This window comes from Chanodichthys erythropterus, chromosome 11 (assembly GCF_024489055.1).
Source record: "Chanodichthys erythropterus isolate Z2021 chromosome 11, ASM2448905v1, whole genome shotgun sequence".
Taxonomy (NCBI): Eukaryota; Metazoa; Chordata; class Actinopteri; order Cypriniformes; family Xenocyprididae; genus Chanodichthys; species Chanodichthys erythropterus.
Window position 1 is genome coordinate 35,554,640 of NC_090231.1, and position 25,386 is coordinate 35,580,025.

The 25,386-nt window shown below is 36.7% G+C and overlaps 3 protein-coding genes across 7 annotated transcripts in view; all 3 read left to right on the forward strand.

Moving 5' to 3' along the window:
* Positions 1–2,758, forward strand: part of scube2 (signal peptide, CUB domain, EGF-like 2) — a 30,680-nt gene extending 27,922 nt beyond the window's left edge. For all 3 annotated transcript variants that reach the window (XM_067400864.1, XM_067400865.1, XM_067400866.1), the window contains 5 exons: positions 526–687; positions 845–1,042; positions 1,227–1,379; positions 1,465–1,544; positions 1,761–2,758. In XM_067400864.1, the coding sequence (XP_067256965.1) occupies positions 526–687; positions 845–1,042; positions 1,227–1,379; positions 1,465–1,544; positions 1,761–1,907 (740 nt within the window). In that variant the 3' untranslated portion in view covers positions 1,908–2,758. The remainder of the gene's footprint in view (positions 1–525; positions 688–844; positions 1,043–1,226; positions 1,380–1,464; positions 1,545–1,760) is intronic.
* A 597-nt stretch (positions 2,759–3,355) lies between these two features.
* tmem9b (TMEM9 domain family, member B) lies at positions 3,356–5,511 on the forward strand. Its single transcript, XM_067399599.1, has 5 exons — positions 3,356–3,646; positions 3,909–4,000; positions 4,099–4,207; positions 4,296–4,430; positions 4,545–5,511. Exons 1-5 carry the CDS (start codon positions 3,548–3,550, stop codon positions 4,698–4,700), a joined length of 591 nt encoding a protein of 196 aa, XP_067255700.1. The 5' UTR covers positions 3,356–3,547; the 3' UTR covers positions 4,701–5,511.
* A 98-nt stretch (positions 5,512–5,609) lies between these two features.
* dennd2b (DENN domain containing 2B) overlaps positions 5,610–25,386 on the forward strand; it is a 65,329-nt gene continuing 45,552 nt past the window's right edge. For 2 of the 3 annotated variants that reach the window (XM_067399596.1, XM_067399598.1), the window contains exon 1: positions 13,280–13,405. The gene's annotated coding sequence lies outside the window, so the exon portion shown is untranslated. Of the gene's footprint in view, positions 6,105–13,279; positions 13,406–25,386 lie in introns of those variants that run through there. The other variant, XM_067399597.1, reaches the window with a different exon arrangement.

A 25,386-nucleotide genomic window follows, 5' to 3' on the forward strand; every position in this document is an offset into this window, starting at 1 on the left:
ACAGCTGGTTAGGACAAAAATTCTGATTAGGTAGGAAAGATACCTATTATCGCATTGTGGCGTCGCGTCTGGTTAAGACACTGTGTAATGTTCTTTGCAGAATGCAGATGTTATGACAGGTTCTTATATATTTAATGATATTTAAAGGGATAGTTCACCCAAAAAATGAAAATTTTGTCATCATTTATGCACCCTAATGTTGTTCCAAAGCTGTATGAGTTTCTTTCAACTGTTAAACAAAATATATTTTGAAGAATGTTGGAAACAGACAGTTGACAGTAGCCATTGTCTTCCATAGTATTTTTTTCCTACTATGGAAGTTAATTGCTACCATCAACTGTTTGGTTACCAACATTCTTTAAAATATCTTCGTTTGTGTTCAGCATAGGAAAGAAACTCATGCAAGTTTTGAACAACTTGAGGGTGAGTAAATGATGATAGAATTTTCATTTTTGGGTGAACTATCCCTTTAAAACATAACACAAATACTGATTTCAGAACAATAATCCATGTTGTCCTTTACAGTTCAGTGCTCCCCGGGGCATTACTACAATACCAGCACCCACCGTTGTATCCGTTGCCCTGTTGGAACCTATCAGATGGAGTTTGGCCAAAACTACTGCATTGCCTGCCCTGGAAACACTACCACTGACTTTGATGGATCCACAAACATTATGCAGTGCAAAAGTAAGCAAAATTCACAATAAAAGTTCAGTTTTAGTTCTTTTAAAAACTTAATGATGTGTTAAGCCTCCCTTTTTCAAATACAAAATTTCTTTATATTCATAACACAATTAATTCTCTCTATAGTCCAAGTCTAAATCATTTAATTTGTTGCTGTCAGACAGACAATGTGGAGGAGAGCTGGGAGAATTCACCGGCTATATCGAATCCCCAAACTACCCCGGCAACTACCCGGCCAACATCGAGTGCATCTGGACCATCACCCCTCCCCCTAAGCGCAGAATCCTCGTCGTGGTACCTGAGATCTACCTTCCCATTGAAGACGAGTGTGGGGACTATTTGGTCATGCGGAAGAGCTGTGAGTGTTGCAGGGCTGTGATCTGCTGTTGAATGCATTGGCTCAGCAGGGTGATTGTGAATACACATGTGAGGAAATGGGGGGAGGAGCTGCATTGATGGGCTCATTAGGGCTCTCCTTCATCTCTTGAGGCTCGAATAAGCCACTACAGAGGTCTTTAGAAGTTTCTTTACTGTTCCCACAGCTCTGCCCAATTCAGTGACGACTTATGAGACATGCCAGACGTACGAGCGACCCATCGCCTTCACCTCCCGCTCAAAGAAACTCTGGATCCAGTTCCACTCCAATGAAGGAAACAGTGGAAAAGGCTTCCAAGTGCCTTACGTGACGTATGATGGTGAGAACTGAATTGCTGACAGTTTTTATTGTATGATAAGTGTTCATGTTGAGTATTTATATGCGGTGTAATATGCTTCTTTTAGAGGACTACCAGGAGCTCATTGAAGACATTGTTAGGGATGGAAGATTATATGCTTCTGAGAATCATCAAGAAATTCTTAAGGTAAAGTGCACAGTTAATTTGTCTTTCAGAGCAACTTTGTTTTTAACAGGTCTCTCATTATAACTTGATTTGAAATAATAATCAAGAGGATTGCCATCGCAGGCCCCTGTAGTAAAAAAGAGGCAATAGTGCCACCATGTGGAAGATGGAAAAACATATACTGTGCTGGTGTTCTGTTTTTAACTTAAAGATCTTGTTTTCTAATTAATTTTACAGGACAAGAAGCTAATGAAGGCCCTGTTTGATGTCCTGGCCCATCCACAAAACTTCTTCAACTACACTGCACAAGAGTCTAGAGAAATGTTTCCAAAATCGTTTATCAAATTCCTCCGTTCCAAAGTTTTGAGATTTCTACGGCCCTGAATAATCTTTTACTGAATGAATATTAGGCGCTCCAGCCATATTTGAAATGACTGCCCTGGAACAAATATTCCTGAATGTTCTTGGCCGCCTGCATATTTGCAGATTCAAGATGAATTCTTGGACCTGACGAGATGAGAGCTCATGAGAAACTTTCCTAAATGCGTCATTGGAACATTTTTCTCCTGAAGAAAATGAACTGTTTTTTCCAGTGAATGGATTTGTTGCTGCCCTTCTTACAATTATAACATGAGCCGGCACCTTTAAAGAAGAAGATGCTTCCTGTTTCATTCCTTTATTGCCCAGAAGTGACTGTTACAGAAACATGTTAATTACAGTCAGAATTATAGTCATAAAAAAGAAGAGCAACTAGATTGCTTGTTATATATTATAGGACATTTCTCAAAATTTACTTTTTTTTTTCTTTTCTTTTTTTGAGGGGGGAAATGTTTGACCAGCGTATTTTGAAACTTCAGAGCACTACTAAGGATGTAGTGAAAGTTAAAGCAGTTAAAGTAATTTTTTGTGAATTTGAATGTTGTACATTATGTAAAAAAATTTGCATCAGCTCTCATGTTACTGTATTGTATTCTTTTTTTACATTGTAGCCTTCTTCATACATCACATATATGTATTCTTCATTTGTCTCCAATACGAAACATTAGGTGTACATGATACTTTCAGTAGACATTATGGTCATTTGATATATCGGTTATCAATTTTTCTCTTCATTCACTTTGTTCACACTTCTATCACCCAAACTGATTTTTGAATTAAGAGGCTCTTGATGTAGGATTGATTACCCATTGATGACATGCAGAGTAAATTAAATGTTTATATTTTTATGGTTGTACATCTAACATGTAAATAAAGAAGTACACTCAAAATGTCTTTGTTGTTTTAAAATGCACAGATGTAGCCTAGATCAGTGATTTCCAACCAGGGGTACATTCAAGGGGTTCTTAGAGAGAGATTAGACTTTTCTAAACATATGCAACAGAAATTATGAAATAAATAATATTTTTAAAGAATATTTAATATTTCAGTGTCAGTAGATTAAAATAAATAACTGTGATTAATGTTTTTTTTTCTTCTGTAGTTAATGCAGCTTGAAGAAAAGAAAGCAAAAGAATAAAAAATATATATTTGCCACTGGTTCTTTCTGTATAACATGGGTTTCCAGTTTGTTTCTGTTTTCGTATCACTGACAAAAAGGTTAGGCCTATAACTAGAAGTAGAAAATAATGTACCAATAATTTTTAATGTTTTTATTATTTAACCTTGGAATTGGGTCATGACAACAGAGTCGTTATCTAGGTAACACCTGAGTTTATGATGATAAATGAGTGATTTATGGAAACTGTAGCCTACAACGTGATGTAAGAATTCATACGTACTCGTTAATTCATACGGAAGAATGGTTCCCACGCACGCGTTTCCGGAGGAAAGTGATAATGCGCGGACCGGCTGCTGATGGTCAGCTGATGTGTCAGACTGAGTCCAGCCCTCACGCTTTGTTTTGTTGACGTTTAATTAGACCAAAAGTCTTCTAGACATTACATGCGTTGCTAAAGGAACATTTACTCGTTATTCTGGAACATCTCTCGTCAGTATTTGACAACATTGTCTTAAGCGGAAGCGACATGAATCGAGTGACCCCAAGATGCGCTGTCAATCTGTTGACGTTTTCATCGCTAGTGTGTTTTCTGCTTTTATTATATACACAGACAGCAGAAGCTAAGGTAAATTATGATATTCATCACTATTTTAATACATTAACTAAATGCTTTTTGTTTTGAGCATATTGTTTTGTTGGCATTGCTAACTAGCCGTTAGCATGTTTTTGCAAATTAAAGCGTAATAAGTTCGTAAATCAACATTTTTCTTATTGCAAACCGTGTAAAATTGTTCCTAAACTGACAAAAGAATGATAAGACTGAATGCACCAGTAGTCTTCATTGGTGTAAGTAAATAAGCTTGTGTATCTGTGGTCACTTTTCTCAGAATTCAGAAGACATCAGGTGCAAATGTATCTGTCCACCCTATAAGGAAATTGATGGACAGATCTACAATCAAAACGTTTCCTTGAAGGACTGGTAAATTATTTACTAGGCTACAATACTTTCTGTAATGAACCAACTCCATGACTCTCCATTCACTGATCCATAACGCCTCAAATATAATCTTTGCACAGCAATTGCCTTCATGTGGTGGAGCCGATGCCTGTTGAAGGCAAGGATGTGGAGGCATACTGTTTACGCTGTGAATGCAAATATGAAGAAAGGAGCTCTGGAACCATCAAAGTAAGTTCAATATGATTTGATATATGATATGCTTACTTAAAATACATTTAAATATTAGCTAAATAATAATCTTTCACTTTTTTTGCAGGTCACTATTATAATATATCTGTCTATTCTGGGCCTTCTGCTGTTGTATATGGTCTATCTGACACTGTTGGAGCCTGTATTGAAGAGAAGGCTGTTTGGCCATTCACAACTCATTCAGAGTGAGGATGAGGTTGGGGTAAGCGTTTTCTTACATCTTTATGAATACAAGATTACATTTAAGTTGAAAATGTTGGTATTTTTGTTGTATATAGTAGAAGCATCGTGATAACATTTCACTGCTTTGTTACAGGACCAGCAGCCCTTCGCCAATGCCCACGATGTGCTTTCCCGTTCTCGCTCTCGCTCCAACATGCTCAACAAAGTGGAGCACGCTCAGCAGCGCTGGAGGAGGCAGGTCCAAGAACAGCGCAAGTCTGTCTTCGACCGTCATGTGGTTCTCAGCTAAAATCATTCACAGTCTGGACTGTTATATGAGGGTTCTGGTACTGTGCTAAAATCTGGGTCTTCTCCAAGATGTCTGAGCAACCCCCAAAACCCCAGTGTGTACATCTCTTTTTGGTGTGTGTAGGTTTGTCGTCTTGACCAATGCGTGTGACAAAACCTTGTTTATTATTAGTCTTGCTTGTTATACAGACTGTTTGCATTAATTATCACTGCATTTTGAAATCATGCACTCCGAAATTAGCAAAAAAAAGTTTACTTCTACTGCAATCCAATCACACCGAGTTTTATTTGGGGATAGAAGTGCCAATTTCCTCATAAAATTAGATGATCCATTTGTTCAGAAAATGTTTTTATATAAATTTCAGAATTGATACTAAACCCAAAATACTGATATCCAGTCTTTAGTAGCTTATTGTACAGTGTAAAATTCCCCTCTCTCACTCTTCTCTTCTTACTCTTCTTTCTTACTCTCAACTATTATATGTAAATAATAATCCGTGGATGTGTTTTGTCATTGTCCCCCAATGTTATGCTATTTGATGACTAACTTCCCAGTTCAGTTCTTCTCTAGCATTGTTGTAGAGTAGATTCAGGTTCCTGATTCATGATGGTTTAAAAATGTACTTTTTTTGAGTTCTGACCACTCTTGACGGACAGTGTTTTTCATGGTACATTATTTGAAAATTTCAGAATTATATTGTCGTTAATATGTGTATATATATATAATAATAATTGAAATGTTCAGGTACATGATTTAACAGAAAGAGCTGTTTTGGCCTTTTGATTTACATTACAGTTCTCTTAACATGTGATATGGTTTCCTGTCTCAGTTTGTTCCTGCCATAACCAATAATGAGCGCTGGCAAACCCGCTGCTCAAATGACGCAGTTTCGGGTAATGGTACTTTTAATCCCCAGGAGGGCGCTGTTTCCAAACAACCTTTTTACATAAGCACTGGATTCATTTATTATTAAACGTGCAGTTATGTTTAGCATAAAAAAGGATAATTGAATCGACTGTAGGCTACTTTAGACCTCTTGGTAGGAAAATTCTCATATATTCACTGACTGTACATCCAGATAAGCAAGTACACATACAACCCTTTTAAAATGGTAAACACAGTGAACTGTTAATTTAAACTTTTACTGAAAAGCTAAGCGCATTACTTTAACCTAGAGTATTTACCTCATAAACGAGCTAGACAAAGTGAAATAGCTTTACGCGGACTATCACATTTCTCAAACAACGGTTCTCATCATTTCCTGCTCTCCCTCCTCCTCCCAGCCAAAAATACTGGGACAGATAGATCCGCGCGCACTCCGCTGAAAACTAACTTACGCAAACTCTCAGCATGGATATGTGAAAAGGTAACCTTGGCAACGCAAGCGTCACTTACTCAGACAAGGTAGGAATTTCTTTATCTGACTGCCTTCTTTATGTTCGCTGCTCCTGTGCGTGACTCTTTTTTTTTTTTTTTTTTTTTTTTTTTTAAATGGATTTTTAAAAAAAAAAAAACTTTAAAATTTATGGTATTAATGCTAAAAATGATTTTAAATGACCCAGTCTGTAGAGACGTAAAGAAAAGCATAATAGCAGGAAAAAAATATAGGGGGAAAGTAAAATAACAATATTAATAGCATAAATGACAGAAAAGATTGCATGCGATTTTGATGTGAACAATTAAAATTGACAAGAACCTCAAATGTGTTTTGAAGTCGACAGAACAGAGGCGAGCAAATGTCCATCACAATAAGAGATAGGCTTTAATACACACGCTTATGAGAGCACGCAACTAATCAGAATGGACATTTCATAATGTGCATTGGACAGTCATACACTCCTCTGTGGTGCTTTACTGTGAACCAGAAACAAGGAGGCGCTCTTAAACCTTCTAAAATCACCAGGAAAAAATAGACGCTTCTGAATTGCTGTTTTCTCCATTATCATTATGATAATAATAATCAGATTTTTTTTAAAAACAATTTACTATTTTGTGGTCATTGGTTGAGTTTTGCCACTATTGCTAGTAATATCTTCCATTTTAAGTCTGACCTCAGACTAACAGCAACAGTTCACTGTTTTTTTTTTTTTTTTTAAACACTTAAATAACACCATCCTGGGGGTTGTCTGTCCCCCAGGGCCACAGTGTGGGAAATGATTAAGGCACAAACCACAGCACTCTGTGTTTCTCTCTCTATCTCTCTTTCTGTCTGTGTATCTGCCTCCCTCAAGGCTGTCTGTGACTGTCCTTTCCCTTTGGCTTATCATGGTTCCTTGACAGATCTATCTTGAATGTTTCTTTTTGGCATGTCCTTGTTCAAAATGCAATTCATGTCATTGCAACATTGCAAGAAACTGTGGAAACAATGTTTCATAGGGATGTCAAAATATATGTGCATATTTGTCAGACATATTATGTTTTTAAGTGTTATTATCTCAAGCAAATTAAAATAAATAATTAGATAAATTATAATATATCATAATCAATTTTAGCGTATTCTAGGATACAGGTAACAGAGTTGATAGTAAGAGTTTAATTTGAATTTACATGCTTGTGCTCAAGTTCATTCAATTACAAAATGCTATATATATATATATATATAGAGAGAGAGAGAGAGAGAGAGAGAGAGAGAGAGAGAGAGAGAGAGAGAGAGAGAGCGCAAAGAGAAGTTAGAGATCAAAAAGTTTTTAAAAAAGTTAAAGAAACTTTTTTGTGTTGAAAAATATCTATATATTATATTAACTTCATATGTAGGTTACATGGGGGACTGCTGGCTCCCATCAATGACCCATAATACAAAACATTTCCCCATATCTGAGCATTGCCATTATTTGGTATAAATTGAATATTGAATACAATATTCTGCTGTGTATGTTCAAATGCCTGAACAGAATGATTGTGACAGGAATATTTTGCGGTAAGGGTGTGGTGAACATTCAGGGCTGTTGGAAATGGATACTGTTGTATTTTGGAGATTTTGTGGGTTTAGCTAAACATGACTGATGAAGCCCTCTCAAATGTGTTTAAGGAAAGGGAAACAATTTAACAGCTCTGGCATAATGTTTCTTATGCACCTAACTACTTTAACAGGTTTAAATTGTACATTTGACTTGTAATTGACTGGAAATGTACATGTATTTGAAAATAAATACAGAGACGTAAGGAAATACCTCATAGACCAAATAGTTATTATGTTCTCCATCATGGTAATGTAACATGTTAATCTCATTGTATAATGGTTGAAAGATTCAAGTGCCCTGGTAATACTTAGCAGTATCAATACATCAGAAATTAGTTAAAAATGACAGAATGATTCATTATTATCATACCCTTGGTTGAATCACTTAATTAAGTTAACATGTGTAATATGTAGCCGGACTGACATGTTAAAAGGTAAAAGGTTAAAAACAAGATTCTCAGAAGAACTAACTTCCTGTGAGAAAAGACCAAAGGAGCATTGACACTTATGTATTTGCAATCACAGGGATGATGAGGGATGCAACTCACAGTCCTACCAGTCATAATCAAGATTTATTGGAGGATTTAATGGATTATTATTAGGTGCTGGACATACTTACATGGAATTTGTTCTTACATGTTGCTGATAGATTAAAAACAAAGCTTTTTTTCTGCACAAAACAAGAGTTTTGTGGTTCCATCATACTGAGAATGCATTGCGTTTCGATTGGGTCAACACTTTGCAGCAATGATTATAAAAAGGGCTGTTTGGCTTTTAGATTAGTCCATATCTAGCAAACATTAGCAGCCACATATTTTGGTGTCATAATTGCCGTAACAGGTTTCCTCCACCATGGGAGATGTTTTGTCTGGGCCTCATGGTGTTCTTGACACGTACTACTCAAAATCAGATGCAAGGTTAAATATAGTGAATGCCCGCTTGAAACGTGAGAGAAGCATGACAAGCTAGGATATGACCTTATACCAAATTTCATCTGTCTGATTCATAATAATATGGTTTTGCAGTAGAAACACTAGTTTCAGCAGCTTTATTGTCTCTCAAGGTTTTGCAACAAAAAGACATTTCCGTACTTTCTTTTAGAGTCTGGTCCAATTCAGTATTTGGACTGACCCAACACTAGAATTATTTCCCTCTCAAAACACCTGGAGTGAATGACTGTTCTTGGAAACGAATGAAGTGATGATCTGTGGCGTAACTGTCCCTTAGCTATTATATCAGCAATTTAATACAGATTTGAAGAAAAACTCCCACATTATGTTCCAACTCCAGAAACCACATTTCTGATGAGCTATTGGTACAATTTGAAAGGGTTCCAGAGAAAGTTGTCATCACACAGCTTTTGTCAACCACAGATCCCTGCTTCTTATTGCGGTTGCTTATTTGGCTGCAGGTTGCCTATTTGCGCAACTTTCAGTCCAACAGAGACTGCTTTTAAAGCATCAAACTTCGTCTATTGAAAGTGGGATTTTAATATCAGCCTTGCTTATGACAGAACTTGGAGGTTCAGTTTTAAATGTGATATTCAGATTGCACAACATGTTGGTTTTCTGAAATTCTACTCTTTTTCTCCAGTTAGCACTAAAATTTTAATAAGTTGACAGGCTTGGTTCGTTCTGTAGATATTCTGAAGTTTTGTTTTGATAGTTTGACAAAATTTTTTCCTTGCTGTCACGTAAGACACTCAACAGATGTTTTTTTAAATAAAATGTCACTAACGTATTATACAATGTAATTCTACCCTTGATGTAGCCTTCACTCCAGTCTTGTCTCCAATACACTTTCAAAGGTTCTTTGTCTGTTTGTTCTCAAACTTATGCTTCACGTACATGTGATTGCATACCACAGTTTAGACAGCTGTTTGCAATGTGTTATGATTGTCCTCTGCTGCTGAGAACTGAAGATGTCTGGAACGTATGGATAATGGTAAATCATGGATGACTCTGCAGAATTTGTGCTTACAAAAAGCTTTTGATGCAAAGGCTCACTTTTTGTATTATTCCCAACTAAATTGCTTTAAGTAATCATTAAAAATTAAACCCATAGCAGCAAGAAAATGAATCAATAAATGTTGCTCACTATGGCAAGTATTTTTCACATTCCTTTTTCTCAGGCCAAGCCTGTGGGTTTGTCCATCATGAAAATGAGCCCTGCTGGTTTACAAAATGGCATAATATTAAATCATCCATACAACCACTGCAAACATGTGACTGAAGGACACTGCTTGAAATTTTATATCAACTACAGATAACTGTGTGTAAATATTTATTTAGTGCAACAAAAAGAGGGGCATAGCTGTGCAGAAGTAAAATAAAGTTAGAATTGCGGAACCCACCATTCAAGCAAATGCCGCACCCAATTGGCACTAATTCTAAAGTGCGCACGGGCATTCATAATGGTGCGTGTCCACTGGCACGGAGCAAAGCGAATATTTTCAGTTCTACCGGAAAGACTCGGGGAGGTAAGATAACATGACAACCATATTTATTAACAGTCAGCAAGCAAAATGTTGTAAGAAAGTTCTTTGGCGTAGGCCCCATCCGTAGCTCAGATCCTTAAGGGTTGCGGACTCTGCATTTCCTGCCTGAAGATGAAGGCAGGGGGATAGCCGACCCCCGGGAGGTATGGACAGGGACCATCCTGGTGGTGGTGGGGAGGATGGAGGTGAAGGTTTTCATCAAACATGTGTCAGCAATCTTATATACTCCAAGTGCAAGATAATGATTGGTTAGCTCTAAACTAATTGGTGACGTAACATTGAGTCTTCCTGGCAGAACTTACGCTAGAGCTTTCATTTCTTTCCGGAAGTTTGCAAGCGCTAGTAGTGCACCACAGTGTTAAACACGTCACTTCCTGTTGCCAGTGGGTGGTGCTATTACTATAACTGAATGTCATGTAGATGTGTTCAGGACAGGGCTCTTCTCAAACATGTGAAGTTTGGGGCAGATTGGACATTGTATGCCTGAGTTACAACCCCATGTTTCATGGCGAAACATCAGACTTTGTCAGGCCGCACGGACATGCCGTTCAACGAAAACTCAAGATCTTTGCAATTTAATATCGCTAAGGCCTTAAGATTAGAGTGGTTCTGGTTAAATTTCAGTGTAAAACATTTCCTGTTACCCACAGGTGGCGCTGCGACTGTAACTTAATATTGCCATGTAGATGCCTTCAGGCCAGGACTCTAATAAAACATTTGAAGTTTGGGGCAGATCCGACATTTTATGCCCGAGTTACAACATATTCCATATTCACGGCGAAACATTGAATTTTGTCAGGCCGGCACGGACACGCCCTTCAACGAAAACTCTAAATCTTCACAATTTAACGTCACAAAGGCCTTTAGATTAGCCTGACCAAATATGATGTTTTCCGATAAAATCTCTAGGAGGAGTTTTTGAATCTGGAAATGGCAAAAACTGCAAAAATGTTGCAGAGGAAATTCAAAAACATCTTACTTCCCGTTGGGTTTTCAGATTTTGCTCCCAGAGACTTTTTTGTAGGTATTGAGCTGTTACATCTGTCTACCGAATTTCATACTTGTACATGAAATGTAGCGCGAAGAGCGCTTAAAAGGTTAGTTCACCCAAAAATGAAATTCTGTCATTTATTACTTACCCTCATGCCGTTCCACACCCGTAAGACCTTCGTTCATCTTTGGAACGCAAATTGAGATATTTTAGTTGAAATCCGATGGCTCAGTGAGGCCTTCATAGGAAGCAATGACATTTCCTCTCAAGGTCCATAAAGGTACTAAAAACATATTTAAATCAGTTCATGTGAGTACAGTGGTTCAATATTAATATTATAAAGCAACGAGAACATTTTTGGTGCGCCAAAAAAAATAAAAATAAAATAAATAAAAATAACGACTTATAAAGTGATGGCCGATTTCAAAACACTGCTTCAGGAAGCTTCGGAGCACTATGAATCAGTGTCCCATGTATGAATCAGCAGCTGCGTCCCAATTCGCATAGTATGCGTCCTAAATAGTATTCGAAAAAAGAATTAGGATGTCCCAAATCGTAGTATGTTGAAATGAGTATTCCAAAGATACCCGGATGGTGTACTTTTTCCGGTTAGAATTCGAAGTGCAGATCCGTGCACACTTCTAACGGCTAATATTGCCCATAACACATTGCGCTGTGGACGAGGATTCGATTAGAACTACAAATACGAATAAAAAGTGTTTAAAAACTACAAACATGACGGACGTGCGAGGTTAAGATAAAGGGGCTTGAATGATTAATAAGCAGTGTCTAACCTGACAAAAAGATATTTATTAAATGTTATCCACATTATATTTCATCTGCAACAGCATTGTGAACTTTTATAACGATGTGTTTGGTCATTAACTTTTAAATGCATCATTATGCAAAGATGAGGAGAGTTCTCTGCATGAAAGACCCATGACTGGCAGATCAACGTGCGACTACATTTCTCTCCGAAACGGTAGGAAAATAAATTTAATTCAATGTGGAGGACTTTAACTGTGACAAGATGATTGACAGGGTAGTTTAAACAGTTACAGGTTGAGTAACTATAACAGAACGTCCGTTAAAGACGCAGTTATGACGAGGTAGTATGTCCCAAAACTTGCATACTCTTATACTACACACTCAAAAGTATGTACTTTTTCTTTACAAAAACAGTACATACTTTTAGGACGTAGGGACGCAGCAAACGTATTTAATCTGCAGTTCGGAGCGCCAAAGTCACGTGATTTCAGCAGTTTGGCGGTTTGACACGCGATCCGAATTATGATTCGATACGCTGATTCATTATGCTCCGAATCTTTCGGAAGCAGTGCTTTGAAATCGGCCATCACTTTATAAGTAGTTATTTAGTTTTTTTTGGCACACCAAAAATATTCTCGTCGCTTATACGGTTTTCATTACGTATTTTTCTCAGCACTTTTGATCAAGCTGTGGAATCTGCGGATAACAATATTGCTATAAACATTGTAGACTACACGAGTTACCAGAAATGCACCGCAGCATGAATTATGCAGATTTCTGTTTTAATGTTTTCCGTTTTACCGATCACTGCTTTTATAGATATGTTATTGTTGTTGCAGGCATATTTCCTATTTTCAGTGTTATATCGATTATTCAGAGAGTCAAGGTTGTTTGTTAAATATTGAGATTGGTGCGTGTTTTCGCTAAATAGTTTAAGCAAGAATAGTAATCAAGCAATAAAAAAAAAAAATAGTGTACGATTTAATATCACCCAATTCAAATGTAAGGCACTGTGAGTCAGCTCAAGTACTTAGAGCGCTTCATACGATGAGCTTTTCATGTTCAAATAAGGAGCTATTCTTGGCTGTTTTTTCCTGGGGAAGGATGAAGGAACCTCCAGGCGAAATAGTTATGTGTGAAATGTGAAAAGGTATTTATTTGAACCTCGCTTAATTTGCCATTGCAGCATACCGTGTAAAGTTTAGATCCATGTGGCTCATGTGAAGAGAGAGTTTAGTTTCGTGTGGGAGCGCGAGAACCTGGAGAGGCGAGTGGGGGGCAAAACAATCCGTCTCCATGGCAACTAGCTCAGCCTTCTGCCAAGAGAGAGTTCTCAAGTAGGGAGGGATTTACCCCGCTTGAAAGGACATGCCTGGAAGTTTAGGGAAAAGTTCCAAGTATTACCGGCAAATCGATGAGTTTTTGCAATCGCTAGGAGTGTTTGTGAGAAGCTGAACAAAATGGCACGATCAGCGGGACATTTCGTTCAGGTAAAACTTTTATCTCATTAGCGGGGTTACATTGTATGAACATGAGCACAGTCAATCGCAAACAAAGGCTGTGTGTCAAAACCTAGTGTGCGTCCGTTATAGAAAGCATTTTTGAGCATCACTGTAGCAAAATGCTTATCATTCAGCACGCGCGTGATACCTCAAAATGCTCAAAAACATAATTCTCATAGTCTAGTAAAGCAGCTCATTAGGTTACAGCCAAAGTGAATAGTAGATGTTACAATGTAACTGTAGGTCTGTTAAAATGTGCTTGAAACTGTATTACGTCAAATGTGTTTACCTTATTTGGTCATTTCCCAACTCGTATAAATGTTCGTTGTTTACTCAAACGTTCAATAAGCTCATGTGTTTTTTTTAGTTTTATCTTATTTGAGGAATAGTTTGGTGCCCCAAGGTCAAGTGCAGTTTATATCTTTCTCTTATAAGGCACAAAAAAGTTTATGGATTGGTTTTGTGGTCAAAATACTGTGGAGTTTTCTTGTAGCTCAAACTAGCCATGCCAAGGTCATGGGTTTGATTCCCAGGGAATGCATACATTGATTAAAAACAATGCAATGTAATTCACTTTAGATAAAATCATCTGCCAAATGCATAAATATAAATAGCTATAAATGTTGAACGAGAGAGGATTGACAGCAAATGAGAGTTCTTTCTTAATGGCACATTTCAGTTATTTCCACTAAAATCATGCACTTATTTGAGCACACCCACAGACATACACATGAATGTTATATGATCACTGTAGATCATAACAAGTATATAGTGCCCCCTGCTTTCAGCTTTGGCAGTTACTGCAGCTGCAAGCCCTTTTTCCTGAACTTTCTGAACAGACTGTCTATTGTGCTGTTGAAACAATGACCCTTCCTTCTCATTGGTCTGGATTGTCAGCTCAACCATGGGAGCCGCTCTGTTCTCTGTCCAGTGCTTGCGCAATATGGATAAGGGTGGGATGTCACCAAACCTTGAACAAAATGCACAGCCCTGCCACCATAATGTGTAACAAACCTTTTCAGAAGGTTGAGCTCTAAGTTGATCCATAGCCAAAGTCCCTTTGTCCATAACTTGTCATTCCAGTATGAATGGGATTTCGTCCACAAACTGTCAGCTGTAATAACAGTGATGCAAGGACTCTTATTTACACTGCATCTCAAACAATGCAATACAGTATTACGTGCAATTGTGCGCTTATGCATTTTCTTCCCAGATATTGTCTTTTGTCTTGTTATCGAGATGCGCTTTCTCTTTTAATTTAGTAGTTTGATAATCATCATTGTTATGCTTTGTGATTGCATTTTTTTCTAAGGGTGTACCTGAAATTGATTCATGCATAAGAGCAAGCATGAATATAACAAAAGAACAATTTAACTGGTAAAATCCTTTCAATGCAGGACATTGAATGGACATCATTGCCTTTAAAGGACTATGCATTGTGGGTTTTTTTTTATTCACCTGTAATCCTGAGACACTTTAAAAAGGCAACGAGTTGTGACTTGCATTAATAGTTGGATGGCTGACCTTCAGATTACACGGTGTGCTTCAAAATGTGTCATATCTAGGCCTTAATAAAACATTTTACTATCATTCCTTGTCTAAGAGATGGTTTTTATTATAGTTGTCCTTGAATAACTTTTTCAGTCTAGGGTGGGGAGTTGTAACAAGGAGCTTAGTGTAATGTAGTGTGTCATTGGTATTATACAGAAATTGCAACAAGGTTTAGGCTGTTTGTCTTGTATTGTGTAACATCCTCCAAATCTCTGAGATACTACTCTGTAAGCTATCAAACACAATAGACTATAATGATGCAAGTCCTATCTATCGATCGATCGAGCTGGTTTAAATTGGCCATCAAAAAAAAAAAAAATCAATATAGGTTGATCACTACTTCCACCAGTAACTTTTTTGTCGACTTGTCATACACATAAACAGAAAGCAGTAGCTCTGGCTATTCTAGGCCATTCTAAAAAAGTTCAAAATGTCAATTCCGCAACTGTCATTTGCATCACATATGCTACTTTTGCAGGGATCACAAAATTGCTAGCCCAACGTCCCAGGGCTAATGTGTATTCCCAGCTACCAAATTGTATCACCGTCCTGTCCGACGGGCTATAGTTAGTGAAATAAAATTCCTTTCTTGATGTGCGTTGTTCACTCTCTTGATTTGCTATTTGACCATGCTGATTTGGCCGTGTGTGTGTGCGTTTGTGTTCTAAAAAATAAATAACATTCAAATTAATTGTGGGTAGATCAGAGATAAATCATTATTGTGTTTGTTTGATAAAGACACAACTCTCATTTCATGGTACAATGCAACAAACATGCATTATTTTTTTACTTTCATTTGCAATTCCTCAGAGAAAATCAATCAAGGAAAACATACGCTTAGAACAGTGGTCATTAAATAAAACACAATGGAAGCCAAATGAAATATTGTTAAATAACTTAAGCAACTCTGTGAAACACGTTGTGTATATGACAGTAAATTAATAAAGCCTATATCCATTCGTAGCTTGGGTTGAACATATATAGTGAAGGAAATGTAATTTTGCCAAAGAACTTTTACCTTAGCCTACGTTTTATCTTTTGTTGCTGAATGAATTTGATTGCATGCGCAGTGGAGAAAATTGTGAAAATCGATGATGTGTGTGTGTGTGTGAAAATGTTAAGAGGCACATGAATTTATGGTATTTACAGTATTTGAGTTCTGCTTATACAAAAAAAAAGAATTTCAGATTTTCAAATTCATATTTTCAAAATTGTCAAATTCATAATTTCAGTTCAGTTAGAACCAAATACAAATGTGTTTTTGTTTGTGTTTTTGATTGATATTTCGACTCCAGTCCAAATTTCTACATAATAAAGTCTTTTTTTATTCTGGCTAGTTACATTCTTTTCGGGCTACCAAAATCTCAAAAGTGCCCGCCCAAAGGGCTACCAGGGATTTTGTGAGCCCTGTTTTGTATTTGTTTGTCTTATTTTGTTGTTTTGGAGCTTGATGCATATGGTAACTTTGAATCGCTCTATGAAGAAGATCTGCAAATTTTCTTCAAAAATGTGTGCTGCATAAAAAAATAAAATAATAAAATACCATGACTGGTATTTCAGGACCTCTATAAACTTTATGGCTCAGTGTGAGCAACTGTTCTGTCTTCAGTCTGCATGATAAAGGACAATATTTTAAATCCTGATAAGAAAAGTATACTGACTTGTTTAAGGAAAGTGACTGCTTTGAGTCTTTTGAACCGAATGCACTCATGTTTCCATATACATGTTTCTATTTTTAGTGTTCGTATAGCAGGAGGCTATTAGGACAAATATGGTACTGCATTGCAGTTTTGATTGAAAGTCATAAATGAATTGAAGAAACCCAACAATTTGTATGTTTAACAAACACTGCTGTAAAAGCCATCAGTTACAAATGAGCACTAAGCACTGAAATCAAATTAGATCCGTTTGCGACTAATTTTTAGTTTCCCGCATGTCACTTTGTGAGCAGCATTCCACAGTTTCCTCAGTGTGTGAATCTCTCCTTTTGCTGGTGACTTGGAAAAATGAAAAGAACTGTAAACAGCTGAAAGTCAGGGAAGACAGAGACTGAAAAGGGCTTAAAAATTGGTTCCATCTGGCCTGTCCAGTCAGCACTATGGGAGCAAGGAATCGTGGGTATTGTGTGGGGAGCGTGCAGCTGCTGGGATCTGTGACAGGCCAAGTTCCACAGTTCATGAAAGGCTCAGAAGGAAAGACGTTTAAGCAGCTCGACAGGGTACAACTATTCCCTCCACCCCACAGCCCCCAACCTGGATACAAACCCTCTGTCATTATTCACAGGCTCTGTGGACTTGGGATTGAAACCGAGTGAAAGGGAAACAAAAGACGCCCCCTTCTTATGCTCTGCCTCTTCCTTTTTCACTGTCAGTCTTTTCAGGGAAATTTTAATTAGCAGCACCAGAGGGATTCGTCCAGGTGGGAGCATGTTTAAAAACTCCTCACGATACCACAGACGCATTGATCATCTTTTCTTGCCTCAATCTAAACACAACGTGCTTGGCTGATAACAGCAGCATTAACGTACCTCATGTAGTATATAAATCTCAGCGAGAGCCCTGATGAGGACCATATGATGGTGCAAGCTAAGAGTCTGGAAGGGGGGTCCTTCGTTCCTCTGGTATTTATGCTGTAATCTAACCCCCATTCTCACACAGTCATGTCTGATTTGGTAATAACAACATAGACTTGGAGTTTACAGGCTACGAGGAAAGAACGGAGAAAGAATAATTGTCTCTGGTGCAAAATGGTCTCTGGTGAATGCATAACCCTGTTCATTGCCTCTTAGGGGTTTTGAAGTGTAAAAGCAGTTGAGAATGTGCAGTGGTTTGCTCTCTGTTGCTTGTTTTAGAGATGTTAAAAGCTTAGTGGCTGATTAGCAGGGACCGTTATGGCAAATGTAGGGTGAATTAGGGTAATCTGGGACTTCTTAGATCTGATCACAGTAAATTGGAGAAGTCAAAAGTGCAAAAAGTCCCAGAAGACCCTATTTCACCCTGTTGACAGGAAAATAGAATTAAAACGCAGGTCTTTTTGGGAGCTTTTCATCTCATGTGCACAATTATTTTGACTGGACGCAAGTCAACTTATGCTATTCGGGTCCAATGAGTTGTTTAATTTTCCGATGGAAATAAATAACTTTATGGCCAATGATAAGCAAAACGAGTAAAACTTCAACCTCAATTAAATGCATTCTCTATGGCTAAGACGGTAACTAAAAAAATCTGCATGTCTATGGTGTCATGTTTATTGACATTAAATGAATCCCTTCCTATCAGCTGAAGAATTCTCCTCTTTCAGAAACTCTGATGTGTTGAATGTGTGCTTTGACGGATGGGGCAAATATTAGCGCATTCCTTTTAAATAGAGTACCGCTCCGTTAGCCAACTGACCTGTCGTCGCTGACAAGAGCATGGCCCGATGGTCTCGTCTTGAACCCTGAACATTCCTAACTGTGTCACTCACCCAAGGAAGCTGGTCAGATAGTGTTTGTTTGAACCACTGATAAAGGAGCTTACTTTTTAACCACACTCTGTTCAAGGGCAAATCGAACAAAGATGTTCTGTCTTCTGTTGCTAAAACTGCTAGTGGAGCTGTTCAGTCATGACGTCAAATTGTAAGCCAACCCGAAAGGCTAGTTCAGCATAAGTTCCCTTGGTAATTTCGAATGATGTTTTAAAATAGCTTTTATTGGTTTAGGAGTTGAATAAGCTATATTTAGAAACTTTCTCATTGAGTTCTACAACATAAATAGCATAATACTTTAAGTCAAAAGTATACTTCACAGTTGACATGAACACTTGGTCTATACAGCCAAATAGCCTTTTAAAGTATACTGCATTTGATAGTGTGCGTGTCGTCAACACAGGCGCTTGACACATGTGCACTAAAAAAATTATAATCATGTTTATAGTCATTTATCATCAGAATTATTGCACTTTCATGTTAGCACGAATTAAGACAACTTCAACTCATATCAGGGCTCGACAATAAGGACTGCCCGATGGCCCGGGGCCAGTGTGAATGACACTCGGGACAGTAGACGGAACGGTCACTTGCCCGATCGGGCCAGTGCTGTCGGGTGTGCGTTATATATCGTCTATGATATCGTAATTGTTGATTTAACGATCTGATATTATCGTGTATGTCCCTCACTTTACAAAAACAAAAGAACCATTGAGTGCACGCATGCACTACATGACATAGTCTGGAAGGTTAGACTAGTGTGCGTGCATTTTTAGAGTGCACACTGCATGATTTAGTCTATTAAAATGCCTTTATAATGCCCCCAGAATTCAAGATAAGGGGCAAAAATGCCCCAGTATATCTTTTATATTCATATAATTTAATAATTTAATATAGTTAACCAATATTACACAAAGAGCACCATTTTCTCCAAATATTAGCATGATTACAAATCTGATATTGATTTTATTCAGTGCACAGTTTAATGAACAAGCACTTCATATCAAGTGACTTATGTTTAAGACACCAAATCGACTTTTTCGCCTACTAAAATAGTTCCAAAGTCCACAGAATAGTTTTGCGTCTGAATGAATCAGCCGTTTGAATGAATCGGTTGAATCTCAATGATTCGCTCATTAACAGTGATTCGCTGCCACCTACTGGTGGGTTTAATTTCACATTTAAAGTGTCTTCATTTTTTTTTGTATAATTTCAAATAACAGTACTTAACGTTTTATATTTTCAACATTAAAAACATTTTTATGCATCTGTAACTGCTCTTGACTGATTAACTGTAATAAAGTTTAATCTATTCTACAGTTATATAGTTATACATAAGATTACAATTTATGTACCTGAAAATCTCCTGTTTAAACATACATGAAAAGCTTGAAAAGCACCATTTATTTCATTTATATGTTTGTTCTGTTGTATTTATTTGTGCTATTACTCGTAATTTGATTATTTGTTAATATTTTATTAATTTAACTTATATCTAGTAGCGTTTGGTGTCATAATCTTATTTTTTTTTAGGTTAAATATAACAAAGACAACAAAAACAATAACTATGCTTATTTTATAGGCCCATTTTCTAGTCTTTTACTTTTATTAATTTTTTTGTTGTGGGGCCAGTGAAAATTTTGGCAGGGCAAGTAAAAATGTATGCGTATGCATATGCATAGTTACATTTTCCTCATCTAGTTTCCTGATTTATTATATTCAACCAATATATTATATATATATATATATATATATATATATATATATATATATATATATATATATATATATATATATATATATATATATATATATAAAACACACTCTCTACATTATGAAAACAAAAAAGAAGCTTCTCTCAAAAGCTAAACCTGTAAAATTTCTAATATTAATGCTGACAATTCTAAATTGTTAATGTTTTTCCTGTTAAAACAACAGACTTTGTATTGTGACACTGAGTGCCGTGCAAGTGCATTCAGCAACCACAATCATAAACAGATGAGATCCTTGTTTAGATTTGTTACAGTTCATCACAGAGAAGATACACATTTTCATCAACTTACAGGTTATAAAGTTTATTGACTATTTATTCCTTATATTTATATATATAAATAGTCCTACACGTGAAATATATTTCACTTAAATAATTAACAGATTAACAAAATGAAAGAAAAAACTGCGACAAGTAGCATATGCTGAGTTTTGGTTCATTTTTGTTCCACAAACCAGTATGTGTAGTATGAAGGAAATTTGAACGTACTACATATAGGATAGTAAAGTGTCCATCGAATGCGTACTATTTTTAGCATACTAAATAGTGGGGAAGTGTTCAGTTTCGGACACAGCGTTACTCTTATCTGTATGACCATGAATGACAGAGTATTTTAGTTTGTTTCCGCTGTTATAAGGAAAAAATTCAGCAGGCGCCTTACACACATTTACAACATATAACTGGATTGCTACTTGACATTAGAGCCTGTTCATTATCAAAATAAAATAGTCAACCAAACATATTAAAAGTGCTCATTTTAAATAGTCCATAAAACAATCTGTGACTTTAGCACATTTTTGCCCATGTGAAGGATGATGTTTTTTAACGTGGATATTGGAATGGGAGTCAAGTGCAAAGCCTTTACATAATAAGTAATAGCATCCAAATACATCGCAAATATGGAAACCTTTGGATTTGTGCCGATTGAGAGGGGAAGGCTATGTGAGCCTAGTCTCGCGTAGAGACCTTCAGACTGACGGCATCACAGTTCGCTTTGTTCCGCATCATGTTTAGGGGTATGAAATTTAATGTTGATGTCCCTACATTAACAGAACGTTGTGAAAAACTCTTGGACGTATTTTAAAGAGTCTATGCCGCAAACTTTACATACTTCATGTCCTTTTAAAGGAATAGTTCACCCAAAAATGAAAATAATGTAATTTATTACTCACCCTCATGCCTTTCCACACCCGTAAGACCTTCGTTAATGTTCAGAACACAAATTAAGATATTTTAGTTGAAATCCGATGGCTCAGTGAGGCCTGCATAGCCAGCAATGACATTTCCTCTCAAGATCCATTAATGTACTAAAAACATTTAAATCAGTTCATGTGAGTACAGTGGTTCAATATTATAAAGCGACAAGAATATTTCTGGTGCGCACAAAAAACAAAATAACGACTTATATAGTGATGGCTGATTTCAAAACACTGCTTCAGGAAGCTTCGGAGCGTTATGAATCAACATGTTGAATCATGATTCGGATTGCGTGTCAAACCGCTGATTCGATACACTGATTCATAACGCTCCAAAGCTTCCTGAAGCAGTGTTTTGAAATCGGTCATCACTAAATAAGTCGTTTTTTTTTTTTTTGGCGCACCAAAAATATTCTCGTCGCTTTATAATATTAATATTGAACCACTGTACTCACATGAACTGATTTAAATGTTTTTAGTACATTAATGGATCTTGAGAGGAAATGTCATTGCTGGCTATGCAGGCCTCACTGAGCCATCGGATTTCAACAAAAATATCTTAATTTGTGTTCTGAACATTAACGAAGGTCTTCGGGTGTGGAACTGCATGAGGGTGAGCAATAAATGACATTATTTTCATTTTTGGGTGAACTAACCCTTTAAGAATGCAGTGTTTAGTTGATCCTGATAATAAATTGTCACAGCTGTAAACACTATGGCGTTCTTCTTCCATTAGAGGGTTTGGCGTTACGGCATCTTTGTTTGGCTGACTATTAAAGAACGCAAACACACGTCTCCCGCACATCCGGTAGAGTTCAACCAATCAGAGACGATTTCGAAAATTCTGAAGTGTTTCCAGTTAAGTGGTTGCTGGGCATGACGTCTGAGGCTGAAACTAACGCGAGCGAAACGTTTCTGTTTCAGTTTCAGTTTCAGCATATTTTTTTAATCATGCAGCAAACATTTTAAAATATCTTGAAAAATTTCTTTAAAAATTAATTAAACTACGTTTAACTGATAGTATTAATCGGCCCAAATTCTTACCATCAGTTAACTTTTAACCAGGTAATTATGAGCATCCCTTGCTTTTTTTTTTTTACATCTGCGCAAGTGGTTGACCAGTACAGTACATAAACTCTTGAAAATGCAAATGTTCTTACAGATTTTCAGCCTTCAGACTGTACAGTTGTGTTTGGAAACAAATTTAAGTAGGCTAAATGTTATTCTATCTATTGAATCTAAGGTAGACATGATAAACCAAGAACTATGATTTCAAGGATTTTATTTTCATCCAAGTCTAAATAAACATAAAGCATTTATTGTCTTTTACACGATGTTAAGTATGAATTCTTAAGGTTATGTGGTTTTCTCTGAGAAATGGGAGCAGCTCTTGCTCTTCCTGTTGTAGATCAATATCTGAGAGAAAGAGATGATTGTTTTTCACTGAAATCGTGCCACTTTGCAGATGAAAGAAACACATGATCACTGAGAATATTAAACATGGAAACTGGAGTAATGAATCATAATGATGAATGTTTAATGATGCCAGTTTTTAGTGAGCAAGCTAAAATAAATATGACCATTGTTTCCTTTGAAATCAGTATGTTGTAATACTCATTTGCAGGCATGAGTTCATGGCTTCGGTAATTACATTTAATGTTTTAGTGATACATTGTTGGAACAAATCCTGCTTCTTTGCAGTCATCCATGCAGAGCAGACTGACGTGGAACAGCATCTTCAATAAGCAGATTGTCAATCACACTCAGCAAGTCTTTTTTCCCCCTTCCAATATTTCTTGACATAAGCAGGTTATACTTCTCAGTCAATTTGCAAGTCATAACTCGTTCTATGATGAAATTACTTTTACTTTTCTGTACTGCATCTAACAATTCTGTATCCAAAACCTTTTAGTATCTTTTAGTTCAATTGTAATTTTTAAGTACTGCATTTTGTAATATGCTTTTTGGAAGAAGTTTGTAAATGAAGTCGGGCTGAGTTTGCTCTGCAGTCTCAATGATAGTGATGCTTCAATAGTGTGATATATTTCCATGTTCAGCATGCTTTATTTTTACAGCTGTTAACCTTTCAACAGCTCAGTAAAAATATTCAGTCTGGTTGGAAAAAAAAAGAGGTTCCGGAAAAATTGTGCCTCCCATGTCATACAAAAGAAAATATTTTCATTTTCAGTTATGTTTGGTCATCATTTTTTCTTTTGTTTGCTGCTAGAGTGATTTTTGCAAAAAAATAAAGTTTACAGCTCAAAATATTCTATGCTAATCACTGCATAGTAAGTTGTAAGTAACTTCAGGGCAGCTGGTCTTGTTGCACACAATGTCATGTGTCAAATATAACTGTTCCTGAAATAATGACCATCAGACATTTTAACTCTGTGCCTAACAAGATAGATTATTTCATTTGTGTGAACCATGTTAAAGGGTTAGTTCACCCAAAAATGAAAATTCTCTCATTAATTACTCAACCTCATGTCATTCTACACCCGTAAGACCTTTGTTCATCTTCTAAACACAAAACTAAGTCTGAATACAGACATTGTTAAAATAGTCCATGTGACTACAGTGGTTCAACCTTAATGTTACGAAGAGACAAGAATACTTTTTGTGCGCAAAAACAATAAAAAATGACGACTTTATTTAAAAAAATGCTCTCTTCCATGTAATGAAATAAATAAATAAATAATGAGTCGGTGCTCTGACATAGAACCCGGAAGTGCTGCACTGTGTTTACGACGTGATCAGTGTAGGAGACTGACATGGAAGAGAAGAAATTGTGAATAAAGTCGTTCATTTTGTTTGTTTTTTTGTGCTCAAAAAGTATTCTTGTCACTTCATAACAATAAGGTTGAACCGCTGTAGTCACATGGATTATTTTAACAATGGCTTTACTACCTTTCTGGGCCTTAAAAGTGGTAATTGTGTTGCAGTCTATCGGAGGCCAGAAAGCTTATAGGTTTGGAACGACATGAGGGCAAGTAATTAATGACAGAATTTTCATTTTTGGGTGAACTAAACCTTTAAAATTTTTAAATTTTTTGATAAATAGAAAGTTCAAAAGAACAGCATTTATTTGAAATAGAAATCTTTCATAACATTGTAAATGTCTTTACTGTCACTTTACTGTTCTTGTTGAATAAAAGTATTAATTTCTTAAATTTTTATTGAACCCAAACTTTTGAATGTCAGTGTATGTACAATATTGTTCACTGCCTGTTTAGTGGTATTATAGCAAAAGACATCAAGATATTATCAATAATTCATCAAGGTTGAAAATAAACTAGAGAAGTCTGAATATGAGCGGTTAGAGGGCCCTCTAGTTAGATTGAAAATAAAGATGCATGTTCTTTGCAGTCCTCTGAAACAGGAAATGGCTGACAGAAGGAATGCTGTCTCTCCTCTCATCTGTCTCTGTTGGGCTTTTAGTTCTGCTGCTGGATGGCTGACTACTGCATACAACAACTTCCTGTAAACAAGCCCCCAGTGCACCCAGTTACACCCAGCCTCCTCTGTGTATTTGAGTGCTTGTAATATTGACCTCCTTATAAACCATACGCAGCAGTATGAGTGAACGCATGCCAAGACGGGAGGTGTTCCTTCTGCGTGTGGAAGATCATTTTTTCCCACTTCGGTCTCTGATGAGGCCCTCTAATTTGATGGGAGGAAGTGGCAAGTGGTATGCACATGGTGCTGTGGTTGTGAGGGGTGGCAAGTTAAGATGTCTCTTGGTGTGAAGACAGTTTGCGGTGGTTGTGTTGGTGTGAAAAGCTTGTGATTGTGGTGAGGAAAACATCTGAGATCATAGTTATGTTAAAAGGAATGCAAGTTAAAGTTGGCATTAAAAGGAAATTCTTAAGTCTCAAGTATTTAGATCTGCCTCTATCCAATAGAACCAAGACTCCATCCTAAATGATTTCTTTTCGATAATCCATTTTACTCAGATGTACGTCACAACATGAAAGAAAACATTTGTT